Here is a 15,528-nt window from a genome sequence, read left to right on the forward strand (position 1 = left end):
TCACTCTCCTGCTGCCCCTCTCACCTGCTTCTCATCATCTAACACACTTACCTCACTCACCTGCTGCCCCTCACCTGCTTCTCATCATCTAGCACACTTACCTCACTCACCTGCTGCCCCTCACCTGCTTCTCATCATCTAGCACACTTACCTCACTCACCTGCTGCCCCTCACCTGCTTCTCATCATCTAGCACACTTACCTCACTCACCTGCTGCCCCTCACCTGCTTCTCATCACCTAGCACACTTACCTCACTCTCCTGCTGCCCCTCTCACCTACTTCTCATCATCTAGCACACTTACCTCACTCTCCTGCTGCCCCTCTCACCTGCTTCTCATCATCTAACACACTTACCTCACTCACCTGCTGCCCCTCTCACCTGCTTCTCATCATCTAGCACACTTGCCTCACTCTCCTGCTGCCCCTCTCACCTGCTTCTCATCATCTAACACACTTACCTCACTCTCCTGCTGCCCCTCTCACCTGCTTCTCATCATCTAACACACTTACCTCACTCACCTGCTGCCCCTCACCTGCTTCTCATCATCTAGCACACTTACCTCACTCACCTGCTGCCCCTCACCTGCTTCTCATCATCTAGCACACTTACCTCACTCACCTGCTGCTCCTCACCTGCTTCTCATCATCTAGCACACTTACCTCACTCACCTGCTGCCCCTCACCTGCTTCTCATCACCTAGCACACTTACCTCACTCTCCTGCTGCCCCTCTCACCTGCTTCTCATCACCTAGCACACTTACCTCACTCACCTGCTGCCCCTCTCACCTGCTTCTCATCATCTAGCACACTTACCTCACTCTCCTGCTGCCCTCTCACCTGCTTCTCATCATCTAGCACACTTACCTCACTCTCCTGCTGCCCCTCTCACCTGCTTCTCATCACCTGGCACACTTACCTCACTCACCTGCTGCCCCTCTCACCTGCTTCTCATCATCTAGCACACTTACCTCACTCACCTGCTGCCCTCTCAACTGCTTCTCATCATCTAGCACACTTACCTCACTCACCTGCTGCCCCTCACCTGCTTCTCATCATCTAGCACACTTACCTCACTCACCTGCTGCCCCTCTCACCTGCTTCTCATCATCTAACACACTTACCTCACTCACCTGCTTCTCATCATCTAGCACACTTACCTCACTCTCCTGCTGCCCTCTCACCTGCTTCTCATCGCCTAGCACACTTACCTCACTCTCCTGCTGCCCTCTCACCTGCTTCTCATCATCTAGCACACTTACCTCACTCTCCTGCTGCCCTCTCACCTGCTTCTCATCATCTAGCACACTTACCTCACTCACCTGCTGCCCTCTCACCTGCTTCTCATCATCTAGCACACTTACCTCACTCACCTGCTGCCCCTCTCACCTGCTTCTCATCACCTAGCACACTTACCTCACTCACCTGCTGCCCCTCTCACCTGCTTCTCATCATCTAGCACACTTACCTCACTCACCTGCTTCTCATCATCTAGCACACTTACCTCACTCTCCTGCTGCCCCTCACCTGCTTCTCATCACCTAGCACACTTACCTCACTCTCCTGCTGCCCCTCTCACCTGCTTCTCATCATCTAGCACACTTACCTCACTCTCCTGCTGCCCCTCACCTGCTTCTCATCATCTAGCACACTTACCTCACTCTCCTGCTGCCCCTCTCACCTGCTTCTCATCATCTAGCACACTTACCTCACTCACCTGCTGCCCCTCACCTGCTTCTCATCATCTAGCACACTTACCTCACTCTCCTGCTGCCCCTCTCACCTACTTCTCATCATCTAGCACACTTACCTCACTCACCTGCTGCCCCTCTCACCTGCTTCTCATCATCTAGCACACTTGCCTCACTCTCCTGCTGCCCCTCTCACCTGCTTCTCATCATCTAACACACTTACCTCACTCTCTTGCTGCCCCTCTCACCTGCTTCTCATCATCTAACACACTTACCTCACTCACCTGCTGCCCCTCACCTGCTTCTCATCATCTAGCACACTTACCTCACTCACCTGCTGCCCCTCACCTGCTTCTCATCATCTAGCACACTTACCTCACACACCTGCTGCCCCTCACCTGCTTCTCATCATCTAGCACACTTACCTCACTCACCTGCTGCCCCTCACCTGCTTCTCATCACCTAGCACACTTACCTCACTCTCCTGCTGCCCCTCTCACCTGCTTCTCATCACCTAGCACACTTACCTCACTCACCTGCTGCCCCTCTCACCTGCTTCTCATCATCTAGCACACTTACCTCACTCTCCTGCTGCCCTCTCACCTGCTTCTCATCATCTAGCACACTTACCTCACTCTCCTGCTGCCCCTCTCACCTGCTTCTCATCACCTGGCACACTTACCTCACTCACCTGCTGCCCCTCTCACCTGCTTCTCATCATCTAGCACACTTACCTCACTCACCTGCTGCCCTCTCAACTGCTTCTCATCATCTAGCACACTTACCTCACTCACCTGCTGCCCCTCACCTGCTTCTCATCATCTAGCACACTTACCTCACTCACCTGCTGCCCCTCTCACCTGCTTCTCATCATCTAACACACTTACCTCACTCACCTGCTTCTCATCATCTAGCACACTTACCTCACTCTCCTGCTGCCCTCTCACCTGCTTCTCATCGCCTAGCACACTTACCTCACTCTCCTGCTGCCCTCTCACCTGCTTCTCATCATCTAGCACACTTACCTCACTCACCTGCTGCCCTCTCACCTGCTTCTCATCATCTAGCACACTTACCTCACTCACCTGCTGCCCCTCTCACCTGCTTCTCATCACCTAGCACACTTACCTCACTCACCTGCTGCCCCTCTCACCTGCTTCTCATCATCTAGCACACTTACCTCACTCACCTGCTTCTCATCATCTAGCACACTTACCTCACTCTCCTGCTGCCCCTCACCTGCTTCTCATCACCTAGCACACTTACCTCACTCTCCTGCTGCCCCTCTCACCTGCTTCTCATCATCTAGCACACTTACCTCACTCTCCTGCTGCCCCTCACCTGCTTCTCATCATCTAGCACACTTACCTCACTCACCTGCTGCCCCTCTCACCTGCTTCTCATCATCTAGCACACTTACCTCACTCACCTGCTGCCCCTCACCTGCTTCTCATCACCTAGCACACTTACCTCACTCTCCTGCTGCCCCTCTCACCTGCTTCTCATCACCTAGCACACTTACCTCACTCACCTGCTGCCCCTCTCACCTGCTTCTCATCATCTAGCACACTTACCTCACTCACCTGCTTCTCATCATCTAGCACACTTACCTCACTCTCCTGCTGCCCTCTCACCTGCTTCTCATCGCCTAGCACACTTACCTCACTCTCCTGCTGCCCTCTCACCTGCTTCTCATCATCTAGCACACTTACCTCACTCTCCTGCTGCCCTCTCACCTGCTTCTCATCATCTAGCACACTTACCTCACTCACCTGCTGCCCTCTCACCTGCTTCTCATCATCTAGCACACTTACCTCACTCACCTGCTGCCCCTCTCACCTGCTTCTCATCACCTAGCACACTTACCTCACTCACCTGCTGCCCCTCTCACCTGCTTCTCATCATCTAGCACACTTACCTCACTCACCTGCTTCTCATCATCTAGCACACTTACCTCACTCTCCTGCTGCCCCTCACCTGCTTCTCATCACCTAGCACACTTACCTCACTCTCCTGCTGCCCCTCTCACCTGCTTCTCATCATCTAGCACACTTACCTCACTCTCCTGCTGCCCCTCACCTGCTTCTCATCATCTAGCACACTTACCTCACTCACCTGCTGCCCCTCTCACCTGCTTCTCATCATCTAGCACACTTACCTCACTCACCTGCTGCCCCTCACCTGCTTCTCATCACCTAGCACACTTACCTCACTCTCCTGCTGCCCCTCTCACCTGCTTCTCATCACCTAGCACACTTACCTCACTCACCTGCTGCCCCTCTCACCTGCTTCTCATCATCTAGCACACTTACCTCACTCACCTGCTTCTCATCATCTAGCACACTTACCTCACTCTCCTGCTGCCCCTCTCACCTGCTTCTCATCACCTAGCACACTTACCTCACTCACCTGCTGCCCCTCTCACCTGCTTCTCATCATCTAGCACACTTACCTCACTCACCTGCTGCCCTCTCACCTGCTTCTCATCGCCTAGCACACTTACCTCACTCACCTGCTGCCCTCTCACCTGCTTCTCATCACCTAGCACACTTACCTCACTCACCTGCTGCCCCTCACCTGCTTCTCATCATCTAGCACACTTACCTCACTCACCTGCTTCTCATCATCTAGCACACTTACCTCACTCTCCTGCTGCCCCTCTCACCTGCTTCTCATCGCCTAGCACACTTACCTCACTCACCTGCTGCCCCTCACCTGCTTCTCATCATCTAGCACACTTACCTCACTCACCTGCTGCCCTCTCACCTGCTTCTCATCACCTAGCACACTTACCTCACTCTCCTGCTGCCCCTCTCACCTGCTTCTCATCGCCTAGCACACTTACCTCACTCACCTGCTGCCCCTCTCACCTGCTTCTCATCATCTAGCACACTTACCTCACTCACCTGCTGCCCCTCTCACCTGCTTCTCATCATCTAGCACACTTACCTCACTCACCTGCTGCCCCTCACCTGCTTCTCATCATCTGGCACACTTACCTCACTCACCTGCTGCCCCTCTCACCTGCTTCTCATCACCTAGCACACTTACCTCACTCACCTGCTGCCCCTCTCACCTGCTTCTCATCACCTAGCACACTTACCTCACTCACCTGCTGCCCCTCTCACCTGCTTCTCATCACCTAGCACACTTACCTCACTCACCTGCTGCCCCTCTCACCTGCTTCTCATCATCTAGCACACTTACCTCACTCTTCTGCTGCCCCTCACCTGCTTCTCATCATCTAGCACACTTACCTCACTCTCCTGCTGCCCCTCACCTGCTTCTCATCATCTAGCACACTTACCTCACTCACCTGCTGCCCCTCACCTGCTTCTCATCATCTAGCACACTTACCTCACTCTCCTGCTGCCCTCTCACCTGCTTCTCATCATCTAGCACACTTACCTCACTCTCCTGCTGCCCTCTCACCTGCTTCTCATCATCTAGCACACTTACCTCACTCACCTGCTGCCCCTCACCTGCTTCTCATCATCTAGCACACTTACCTCACTCACCTGCTGCCCCTCTCACCTGCTTCTCATCATCTAGCACACTTAGCTCACTCACCTGCTGCCCCTCTCACCTGCTTCTCATCATCTAGCACACTTACCTCACTCACCTGCTTCTCATCATCTAGCACACTTACCTCACTCTCCTGCTGCCCTCTCACCTGCTTCTCATCATCTAGCACACTTACCTCACTCACCTGCTGCCCCTCACCTGCTTCTCATCATCTAGCACACTTACCTCACTCACCTGCTGCCCCTCTCACCTGCTTCTCATCACCTAGCACACTTACCTCACTCACCTGCTGCCCCTCTCACCTGCTTCTCATCATCTAGCACACTTACCTCACTCTCCTGCTGCCCCTCACCTGCTTCTCATCATCTAGCACACTTACCTCACTCACCTGCTGCCCCTCTCACCTGCTTCTCATCATCTAACACACTTACCTCACTCACCTGCTGCCCTCTCACCTGCTTCTCATCATCTAACACACTTACCTCACTCACCTGCTGCCCTCTCACCTGCTTCTCATCACCTAGCACACTTGCCTCACTCACCTGCTGCCCTCTCACCTGCTTCTCATCATCTAGCACACTTACCTCACTCACCTGCTGCCCTCTCACCTGCTTCTCATCACCTAGCACACTTACCTCACTCACCTGCTGCCCCTCACCTGCTTCTCATCATCTAGCACACTTACCTCACTCTCCTGCTGCCCTCTCACCTGCTTCTCATCATCTAGCACACTTACCTCACTCACCTGCTTCTCATCATCTAGCACACTTACCTCACTCACCTGCTGCCCTCTCACCTGCTTCTCATCATCTAGCACACTTACCTCACTCTCCTGCTGCCCCTCTCACCTGCTTCTCATCATCTAGCACACTTACCTCACTCACCTGCTTCTCATCATCTAGCACACTTACCTCACTCTCCTGCTGCCCTCTCACCTGCTTCTCATCATCTAACACATTTACCTCACTCACCTGCTGCCCTCTCACCTGCTTCTCATCACCTAGCACACTTACCTCACTCACCTGCTGCCCCTCTCACCTGCTTCTCATCATCTAGCACACTTGCCTCACTCACCTGCTGCCCTCTCACCTGCTTCTCATCATCTAGCACACTTACCTCACTCACCTGCTGCCCACCCCCACCTGCTTCTCATCATCTAGCACACTTACCTCACTCACCTGCTGCCCTCTCACCTGCTTCTCATCATCTAGCACACTTACCTCACTCACCTGCTGCCCCTCTCACCTGCTTCTCATCATCTAGCACACTTACCTCACTCACCTGCTGCCCCTCTCACCTGCTTCTCATCATCTAACACACTTACCTCACTCACCTGCTGCCCCTCTCACCTGCTTCTCATCATCTAGCACACTTACCTCACTCACCTGCTGCCCTCTCACCTGCTTCTCATCATCTAGCACACTTACCTCACTCACCTGCTGCCCCTCTCACCTGCTTCTCATCATCTAGCACACTTACCTCACTCACCTGCTGCCCTCTCACCTGCTTCTCATCATCTAGCACACTTACCTCACTCACCTGCTGCCCCTCTCACCTGCTTCTCATCATCTAGCACACTTACCTCACTCACCTGCTGCCCCTCTCACCTGCTTCTCATCATCTAGCACACTTACCTCACTCACCTGCTGCCCTCTCACCTGCTTCTCATCATCTAGCACACTTACCTCACTCACCTGCTGCCTGCCGGCCCACCCCCACCTGCTTCTCATCATCTAGCACACTTACCTCACTCACCTGCTGCCCCTCTCACCTGCTTCTCATCATCTAGCACACTTACCTCACTCACCTGCTGCCCCTCTCACCTGCTTCTCATCATCTAGCACACTTACCTCACTCACCTGCTGCCCTCTCACCTGCTTCTCATCATCTAGCACACTTACCTCACTCACCTGCTGCCCCTCTCACCTGCTTCTCATCATCTAGCACACTTACCTCACTCACCTGCTGCCCTCTCACCTGCTTCTCATCATCTAGCACACTTACCTCACTCACCTGCTGCCTGCCGGCCCACCCCCACCTGCTTCTCATCATCTAGCACACTTACCTCACTCACCTGCTGCACCTTTCTCCTTCATCCACTAGGGGACACTGGAGTTACAACACTGGGGTATAGACGTTGGTCAAGAGTGCCTGGGACTTTAAAAAATTGTAAAGATGTGGCTGGCTCCTCCCCCTCTATGCCACATCAGCCCCAGTGACATGTGCCCGAGACTAGCCGGAGCACTGTGGGTTGTCTCCAGCCCTTTTTGATTTTTTCTTTATTTTATTATTTTAAACAATTTATGTTGCTGCCTGCCTCGTGGGAGCCGCTGGGGAGGGCACCGCCATGGCTACTGCTTGCCAGTGTCAGTCATGTGCGCGTTTTTCCTCCATACTCCCTCAGGACCGGAGTAGTGCGCCTTTTTCCCCCGTTCTCCCTCTGTGCCGGAGATGTGCGCGTTTTCCCCTGCTCTCCCTCTGTGCCGGAGATGTGCGCGTTTTCCCCCGCTCTCCCTCTGTGCCGGAGATGTGCGCGTTTTCCCCCGCTCTCCCTCTGTGCCGGAGATGTGCGCGTTGTCTCCCGCTCTCCGTCAGGGCCGGAGATGTGCGAGGTTTCCTCCTGTGCTTCTCCAGGGCCGAAGATGTGCGAAGTTTCCTCCTGTGCTTCTCCAGGGCCGAAGATGTGCGCATTTTCCTCCCCCCCTTCTCCCCAGGGCTGGAGATGTGCGCGATTTCCCCCCTATTCTCCCTCAAAGCCGGAGATGTGCGCGGTTTCCTCTCGTGCTTCTTCAGGGCCGGAGATGTGCGCGATTTCCTCCCGTTGGCCCTCAGGGCTGGAGATGTGCGCGGTTTCCTCCCGTGCTTCTTCGGGGCCGGAGATGTGTAATTTCCCCCCCCCCTTCTCCCCAGTGCTGGAGATGTGCCCGATTTCCCCCCTATTCTCCCTCAAAGCCGGAGATGTGCACGGTTTCCTCCCGTGCTTCTTCAGGGCCGGAGATGTGCGCGATTTCCCCTGTTCTCCCTCAGGACTGGAGATGTGCGCGATTTCCGCCCCCCCGTACTCCCTCAGGGCTGGAGATGTGCGCGATTTCCCCCCGTTCTCCCTCAGGGCTGGAGATGTGCGCGTTTTCCTCCCGTTCTCCCTCAGGACTGGAGATGTGCGCGATTTCTCCCCCCCCCGTACTCCCTCAGGGCTGGAGATGTGTGCGATTTCCTCCCGTACTCCCTCAGGGTTGGAGATGTGCGCGATTTCCTCCCGTACTCCCTCAGGGCTGGAGATGTGCGCGTTTTCCTCCCGTACCCACTCAGGGCTGGAGATGTGCGCGTTTTCCCCCCGTTCTCCCTCAGGATTGAAGATGTGCGCGATTTCCCCCCGTTCTCCCTAAGGGCTGGAGATGTGCGCGATTTCCCCCCCAGGGTTGGAGATGTGCGCGATTTCCCCCTGTTCTCCCTCAGGGCTGGAGATGTGCGCGTTTTCCTCCCATTCTCCCTCAGGGCTGGAGATGTGCGCGTTTTCCTCCCGTACTCCCTCAGGGTTGGAGATGTGCGCGATTTTCTCCCGTTCTCCCTCAGGGCTGGAGATGTGCGCGTTTTCCTCCCGTACTCCCTCAGGGCTGGAGATGTGCGCGGTTTCCTCCCGTACTCCCTCAGGGCTGGAGATGTGCGCGGTTTCCTCCCGTACTCCCTCAGGGCTGGAGATGTGCGCGATTTCCCCCCGTTCTTCCTCAGGGTTGGAGATGTGCGCGATTTCCTCCCGTACTCCCTCAGGGCTGGAGATGTGCGCGTTTTCCTCCAGTACCCACTCAGGGCTGGAGATGTGCGCGTTTTCCCCCCGTTCTCCCTCAGGATTGAAGATGTGCGCGATTTCCCCCCGTTCTCCCTCAGGGCTGGAGATGTGCGCGATTTCCCCCCCAGGGTTGGAGATGTGCGCGATTTCCCCCCGTTCTCCCTCAGGGCTGGAGATGTGCGCGTTTTCCTCCCATTCTCCCTCAGGGCTGGAGATGTGCGCGATTTCCCCCCGTTCTCCCTCAGGGCTGGAGATGTGCGCGTTTTCCTCCCGTACTCCCTCAGGGTTGGAGATGTGCGTGATTTCCTCCCGTTCTCCCTCAGGGCTGGAGATGTGCGCGGTTTCCTCCCGTACTCCCTCAGGGCTGGAGATGTGCGCGGTTTCCTCCCGTACTCCCTCAGGGTTGGAGATGTGCGCGATTTCCCCCCGTTCTCCCTCAGGTTTGAAGATGTGCGCAATTTCCCCCCGTTCTCCCTCAGGGCTGGAGATGTGCGCGATTTCCCACCGTTCTCCTTCAGGGTTGGAGATGTGCGTTTTTCCCCCACTCTCCCTCAGGACCGGAGATGTGCGTTTTTCCCCCACTCTCCCTCAGGACCGGAGATGTGCGTTTTTCCCCCGCTCTCCCTCAGGACTGGAGATGTGCGTTTTTCCCCCGCTCTCCCTCAGGACTGGAGATGTGCGTTTTTCCCCCGCTCTCCCTCAGGACTGGAGATGTGCGTTTTTCCCCCGCTCTCCCTCAGGACTGGAGATGTGCGTTTTTCCCCCGCTCTCCCTCAGGACCGGAGATGTGCGTTTTTCCCCCGCTCTACCTCAGGACCGGAGATGTGCGTTTTTCCCCCGCTCTACCTCAGTGCTGGAGATGTGCGTTTTTCCCCCGCTCTACCTCAGTGCTGGAGATGTGCGTTTTTCCCCCGCTCTACCTCAGTGCTGGAGATGTGCGTTTTTCTCCACTCTCCCTCAGGACTGGAGATGTGCGTTTTTCCCCACTCTCCCTCAGGACTGGAGATGTGCGTTTTTCCCTCCGTTCTCCCTCAGTGCTGGAGATGTGCGTTTTTCCCCCGCTCTCCCTCAGGACTGGAGATGTGCGTTTTTCCCCCGCTCTACCTCAGGACCGGAGATGTGCGTTTTTCCCCCACTCTCCCTCAGTGCTGGAGATGTGCGTTTTTCCCCCACTCTCCCTCAGGACTGGAGATGTGCGTTTTTCCAATGTGCGTTTTTCCCCCGCTCTCCCTCAGAACTGGAGATGTGCGTTTTTCCCCCGCTCTCCCTCAGGACCGGAGATGTGCGTTTTTCTCACGCTCCCCCTCAGGACCGGAGATGTGCGTTTTTCTCACGCTCTACCTCAGGACTGGAGATGTGCGTTTTTCCCCCACTCTCCCTCAGGACCGGAGATGTGCGTTGTTCCCCCTCAGGACCGGAGATGTGCGTTTTTCCCCCCACTCTCCCTCAGGACCGGAGATGTGCGTTTTTCCCCCGCTCTCCCTCAGGACCGGAGATGTGCGTTGTTCCCCCTCAGGACCGGAGATGTGCGTTGTTCCCCCTCAGTGCCGGAGATGTGCGTTTTTCCCCCCACTCTCCCTCAGGACCGGAGATGTGCGTTTTTCCCCCGCTCTCCCTCAGGACCGGAGATGTGCGTTTTTCCCCCACTCTCCCTCAGGACCGGAGATGTGCGCGTTTTTCCCCCGCTCTCCCTCAGGACCGGAGATGTGCGTTTTTCCCCCACTCTCCCTCAGGACCGGAGATGTGCACGTTTTTCCCCCGCTCTCCCTCAGGACCGGAGATGTGCACGTTTTTCCCCCGCTCTCCCTCAGGACCGGAGATGTGCACGTTTTTCCCCCGCTCTCCCTCAGGACCGGAGATGTGCACGTTTTTCCCCCGCTCTCCCTCAGGACCGGAGATGTGCACGTTTTTCCCCCGCTCTCCCTCAGGACCGGAGATGTGCACGTTTTTCCCCCGCTCTCCCTCAGGACCGGAGATGTGCACGTTTTTCCCCCGCTCTCCCTCAGGACCGGAGATGTGCACGTTTTTCCCCCGCTCTCCCTCAGGACCGGAGATGTGCACGTTTTTCCCCCGCTCTCCCTCAGGACCGGAGATGTGCACGTTTTTCCCCCGCTCTCCCTCAGGACCGGAGATGTGCACGTTTTTCCCCCGCTCTCCCTCAGGACCGGAGATGTGCACGTTTTTCCCCCGCTCTCCCTCAGGACCGGAGATGTGCACGTTTTTCCCCCGCTCTCCCTCAGGACCGGAGATGTGCACGTTTTTCCCCCGCTCTCCCTCAGGACCGGAGATGTGCAAGTTTTTCCCCCCACTCTCCCTCAGGGCCGGAGATGTGCACGTTTTTTCCCCGCTCTCCCTCAGGACCGGAGATGTGCACGTTTTTTCCCCGCTCTCCCTCAGGACCGGAGATGTGCACGTTTTTCCCCGCTCTCCCTCAGGACCGGAGATGTGCGCATATGCTTTGTTTTTCCACAGACAGGGACCTGTTTGCTCACAATCTCAGTTTCTCCCTTCATTGTTGTCCCCTGTCAGTGGCATTTTTATTGGCTATTTGTTACATATCACTCCCTTGTACTGACACCTGTCTCCCTTAGGGTCTCATCTCTTCCTCTGTCTCTTATTTGCCAGGTGAAGACGTCTGTGCCATTCCTGCTTCATGGGGAACTTCGGGAATACCAGCACATTGGGTTGGAGTGGATGGTAACCATGTATGAGAAGAAGCTGAATGGTATTCTGGCTGATGAGATGGGCCTGGGGAAAACCATTCAAACCATCTCCCTCCTAGCCCATCTGGCCTGTGAGCGGGGTAAGATTTTACTCTAATACAGTTCTTTCCATGCCTCTGTCTCCTGAGCTCTTGCATTACAATTACCTGTAGCCTTACACAAAGGAAATATGCACATGTACGAAAAGCTTTGGTCATCTGTGAGAACCGCCACATAGCCTGTATTGTAGTATGTACCCAGTACCTGCTATCAAGAAACCCACAACTCTGCAGGACCACAGTACACTTAGCAGAGCTTGGGAACACATCTTGTCCGAACACACAGTGAGAAAGATGGGCGCAAAATGGCCTCCGCGGGTGGCCATGGGATATCTGTGTGACCACCATTACACAATGCCTTCATGTCACTTTGCCTTCACCAGAGACTGGCAAACACACTGTGCTGCTATTGCAAGATGAGACCAAGGTTGGAGTCTGTCTTGCTCACGTGGACAGTCGGTGGCGCACTTGGACAGAGGGCGGAGTTGGGAGACAATGGTCTCAGCCTCATTGCAACTGGAGGACTGTTTTGTGTTTGGTGCTTCTCTGACAGTCACAGGATACAAGCAGATGCAGGCGTGTTTGGTGCTTCTCTGACTGTCACAGGATACAAGCAGATGCAGGCGTGTTTGGTGCTTCTCTGACTGTCACAGGATACCAGCAGATGTAGGCGTGTTTGGTTCTACTCTAATAGTCACAGGATACCAGCAGATGCAGGCGTGTTTGGTGCTTCTCTGACTGTCACAGGATACAAGCAGATGCAGGCGTGTTTGGTTGTTCTCTGACAGTCACAGGATACAAGCTGATGTAGGCGTGTTTGGTGCTTCTCTGACAGTCACATGATACCAGCAGATGTAGGCGTGTTTGGTGCTTCTCTGACAGTCACAGGATACAAGCAGATGTAGGCGTGTTTGGTGCTTCTCTGACAGTCACATGATACAAGCAGATGTAGGCGTGTTTGGTGCTTCTCTGACAGACACAGGATACAAGCAGATGTAGGCGTGTTTGGTGCTTCTCTGACAGTCACAGGATACAAGCAGATGTAGGCGTGTTTGGTGCTTCTCTGACAGTCACATGATACAAGCAGATGTAGGCGTGTTTGGTGCTTCTCTGACTGTCACATAATACAAGCAGATGTAGGCGTGTTTGGTGCTTCTCTGACTGTCACAGGATACAAGCAGATGTAGGCGTGTTTGGTGCTTCTCTGACAGTCACAGGATACAAGCAGATGCAGGCGTGTTTGGTACTTCTCTGACAGACACAGGATACAAGCAGATGTAGGCGTGTTTGGTGCTTCTCTGACAGTCACAGGATACAAGCAGATGTAGGCGTGTTTGGTGCTTCTCTTGACAGTCACAGGATACAAGCAGATGCAGCCGTGTTTGGTGCTTCTCTGACAGTCACAGGATACAAGCAGATGCAGCCGTGTTTGGTGCTTCTCTGACAGTCACAGGATACAAGCAGATGCAGCCGTGTTTGGTGCTTCTCTGACAGTCACAGGATACAAGCAGATGCAGCCGTGTTTGGTGCTTCTCTGACTGTCACAGGATACAAGCAGATGCAGGCGTGTTTGGTGCTACTCTAATAGTCACAGGATACAGCTGCTCTGTATGTTACTTTTGCTAGTGCTGACTGTGCTTTATTTCTCCTTACTGTCAGTCTGTGACTATCCCTTTGCTTCTCCTACGGCCCTGGCAGGTGTGTGTGGGAAGGTTTTTTCTCTGATCTCACTTTTATAAATTCATGTATTTGTGAGGTCGGTCACATACTGTTGCGTGCTACACGGTACCATATCTGGGGACCTGTGTATTGCATGCTTGTGGGTGCGCCAGGAGTCAGCCACTGGACTTCCCTTTAAATTTGATATATAGCTGTTTATATATTTATAGTTATAGTCAGTCATGTGTGACCGAGGAAGTTGATCGCTCCGCGGCTCCCACTCTGTTCTCCTGCAGACGCTGCGTCGCAGGGGTCAGTAAGGAGGAATTATCACAGGATGTGTGTGAGGTGCCATCAGTTACCTGGTCCCTCTATCCCCCCAACTACGGGACAGGACCCTCCTTGGGCGGTGTTTTCTCAGGTGCTGGCATCTTTCCCGGACCGTCTGGCGGTCACGGCTGCTCTCCCCCATATGGGATTACCCCAACCAGCCATCCCCCATTCCCCGGGTATACCGCAATTATTGCAGTCTTCCCCTGGGCCTCAGACTTTTAATCCTTAATACGGGGTTACCTATATATATTCAGTCTCCTCCAGTGACTCAACAATCCATCATTCCCTTTCAGGGACACCCTCTACCCTGGCGGGTCAACCACCTTGGGTGGATGTGTTGTACAGTTCAGTCCAGAGTTTGGCGGCTTCATCTTCAGCCTCTCAAACTATGCTATGGAGTGACAAACCTCAGACGGTGTCTAAATGCCCTGTTATGTCGTCCCAGTCTATGCAACTGTCAGACTCTGATGTGTCCTCGGATGATGGGGAATTGCCTGAGGACTCTGACTCAGATTTCCCTGTCCGGGAAGTGGAAAATAAATCATCTACTAATGTACCGGCATTGGTAAGGGCGGTGCCATCCATTCTTGATATAGAGGATGACGCACCGGCCCCTATATCCAAATACCCAAATTTCTAACAGACAAAAGTGACTTCGGCTGTTTTTCCTCTCTGACCTGCTGACTGATCATATGACGGAGGCTTGGCAGTCGCCTAGTAAGAGGTTCCAGCTGCAGAAACGTTTAGCGTCTAGTTATCCGTTTCCTGCAGGTCATTGCAAAACGTGGGAAACTCCGCCTGCTGTGGATTCTCATGGTACTAGCTTAATCAAGAGTGCTACCTTGCTTATGCCGTCCATTTCATCCCTAAAGCATCCCACAGACAGGAAAGTGGAGACTTGTTTGAAATCAATCTATTCTCAGTGGCTGTAGCCCGTCGGTCCGTGGCTAAAGCCATTGAGAGCTGGCCCAATGTGTTGGAAGATACTTTTGCTGAGGAAGCTCCTGAGGTTCAGAGAGCTTTAGTGGGACAGATGAGAGATGCCGTCTCCTATATTGGTGAGGCGGCTTTGGATGCTAGTCTTCTGACTTCCAGAGTTTTGTGGTTACGTTTTTGGAGAGCGGATTCCAAGAAGGGCTGAAGGACTTGCCCTTCAATTGGGAGATATTGTTTGGCCCAGACCTGGACAAAATTGTAGATACCCTGGCAAAGTCTAAGTCAGCTTTTCTATCATCGGTAGCTGCGCCTTCTAAGGCTAGGACCTCTGCATTTCGGTCCTTTCGTTCTCAAGGAAAGTCCAAAGGTCAGTCCTTCCCGAGGCAGTCGGCAACCAAGGCTGCCGCTAAACCTAAGAAGCAAGCTTGGAGCGCTAGACGCCCTACTTCCAAGCTGGAGGATAAATCTTCCGCCTGATGGGACGGGCCTCCCTCTGGGGGATCCCAGAGTGGGAGGCCGACTTCTTCAATTCGCCCAGTGCTGGTGCAAACACCACCACGGATACTTGGGTACGAGAAGTGGTCTCTCAGGGGTACGCCCTCTCCTTTCGTCACAGACCTCCCCACCAGTTCTTCTGCACGAGTCCTCCTCCGGACGAGGCCAGATTCAGGGAGCCGAAAGAAGGGGTCATTGTTCCCGTTCCGCTTTCTCAACTTGGGACGGGTTACTACTCTACTCTGTTTCTAGTTCAGAAACCCAATGGGTCTCGTCGGCCTATCCTCTACCAAAAGTCGCTGAACAAGTTCCTCAGAGTGCACAAATTCAGGATGGAAACTT

The 15,528-nt window shown here is 54.3% G+C and overlaps 1 protein-coding gene across 2 annotated transcripts in view; it reads left to right on the plus strand.

The window, feature by feature from the left end:
- Positions 1-15,528, plus strand: part of SRCAP (Snf2 related CREBBP activator protein) — a 261,121-nt gene that overhangs the window by 176,651 nt on the left and 68,942 nt on the right. For both annotated transcript variants that reach the window (XM_088462894.1, XM_088462895.1), the window contains exon 12: positions 11,628-11,805. In XM_088462894.1, the coding sequence (XP_088319020.1) occupies positions 11,628-11,805 (178 nt within the window). The remainder of the gene's footprint in view (positions 1-11,627; positions 11,806-15,528) is intronic.

Source organism: Taudactylus pleione, unplaced genomic scaffold, assembly GCF_031769625.1.
Source record: "Taudactylus pleione unplaced genomic scaffold, aTauple2 ptg001287l, whole genome shotgun sequence".
Classification (NCBI taxonomy): Eukaryota; Metazoa; Chordata; class Amphibia; order Anura; family Myobatrachidae; genus Taudactylus; species Taudactylus pleione.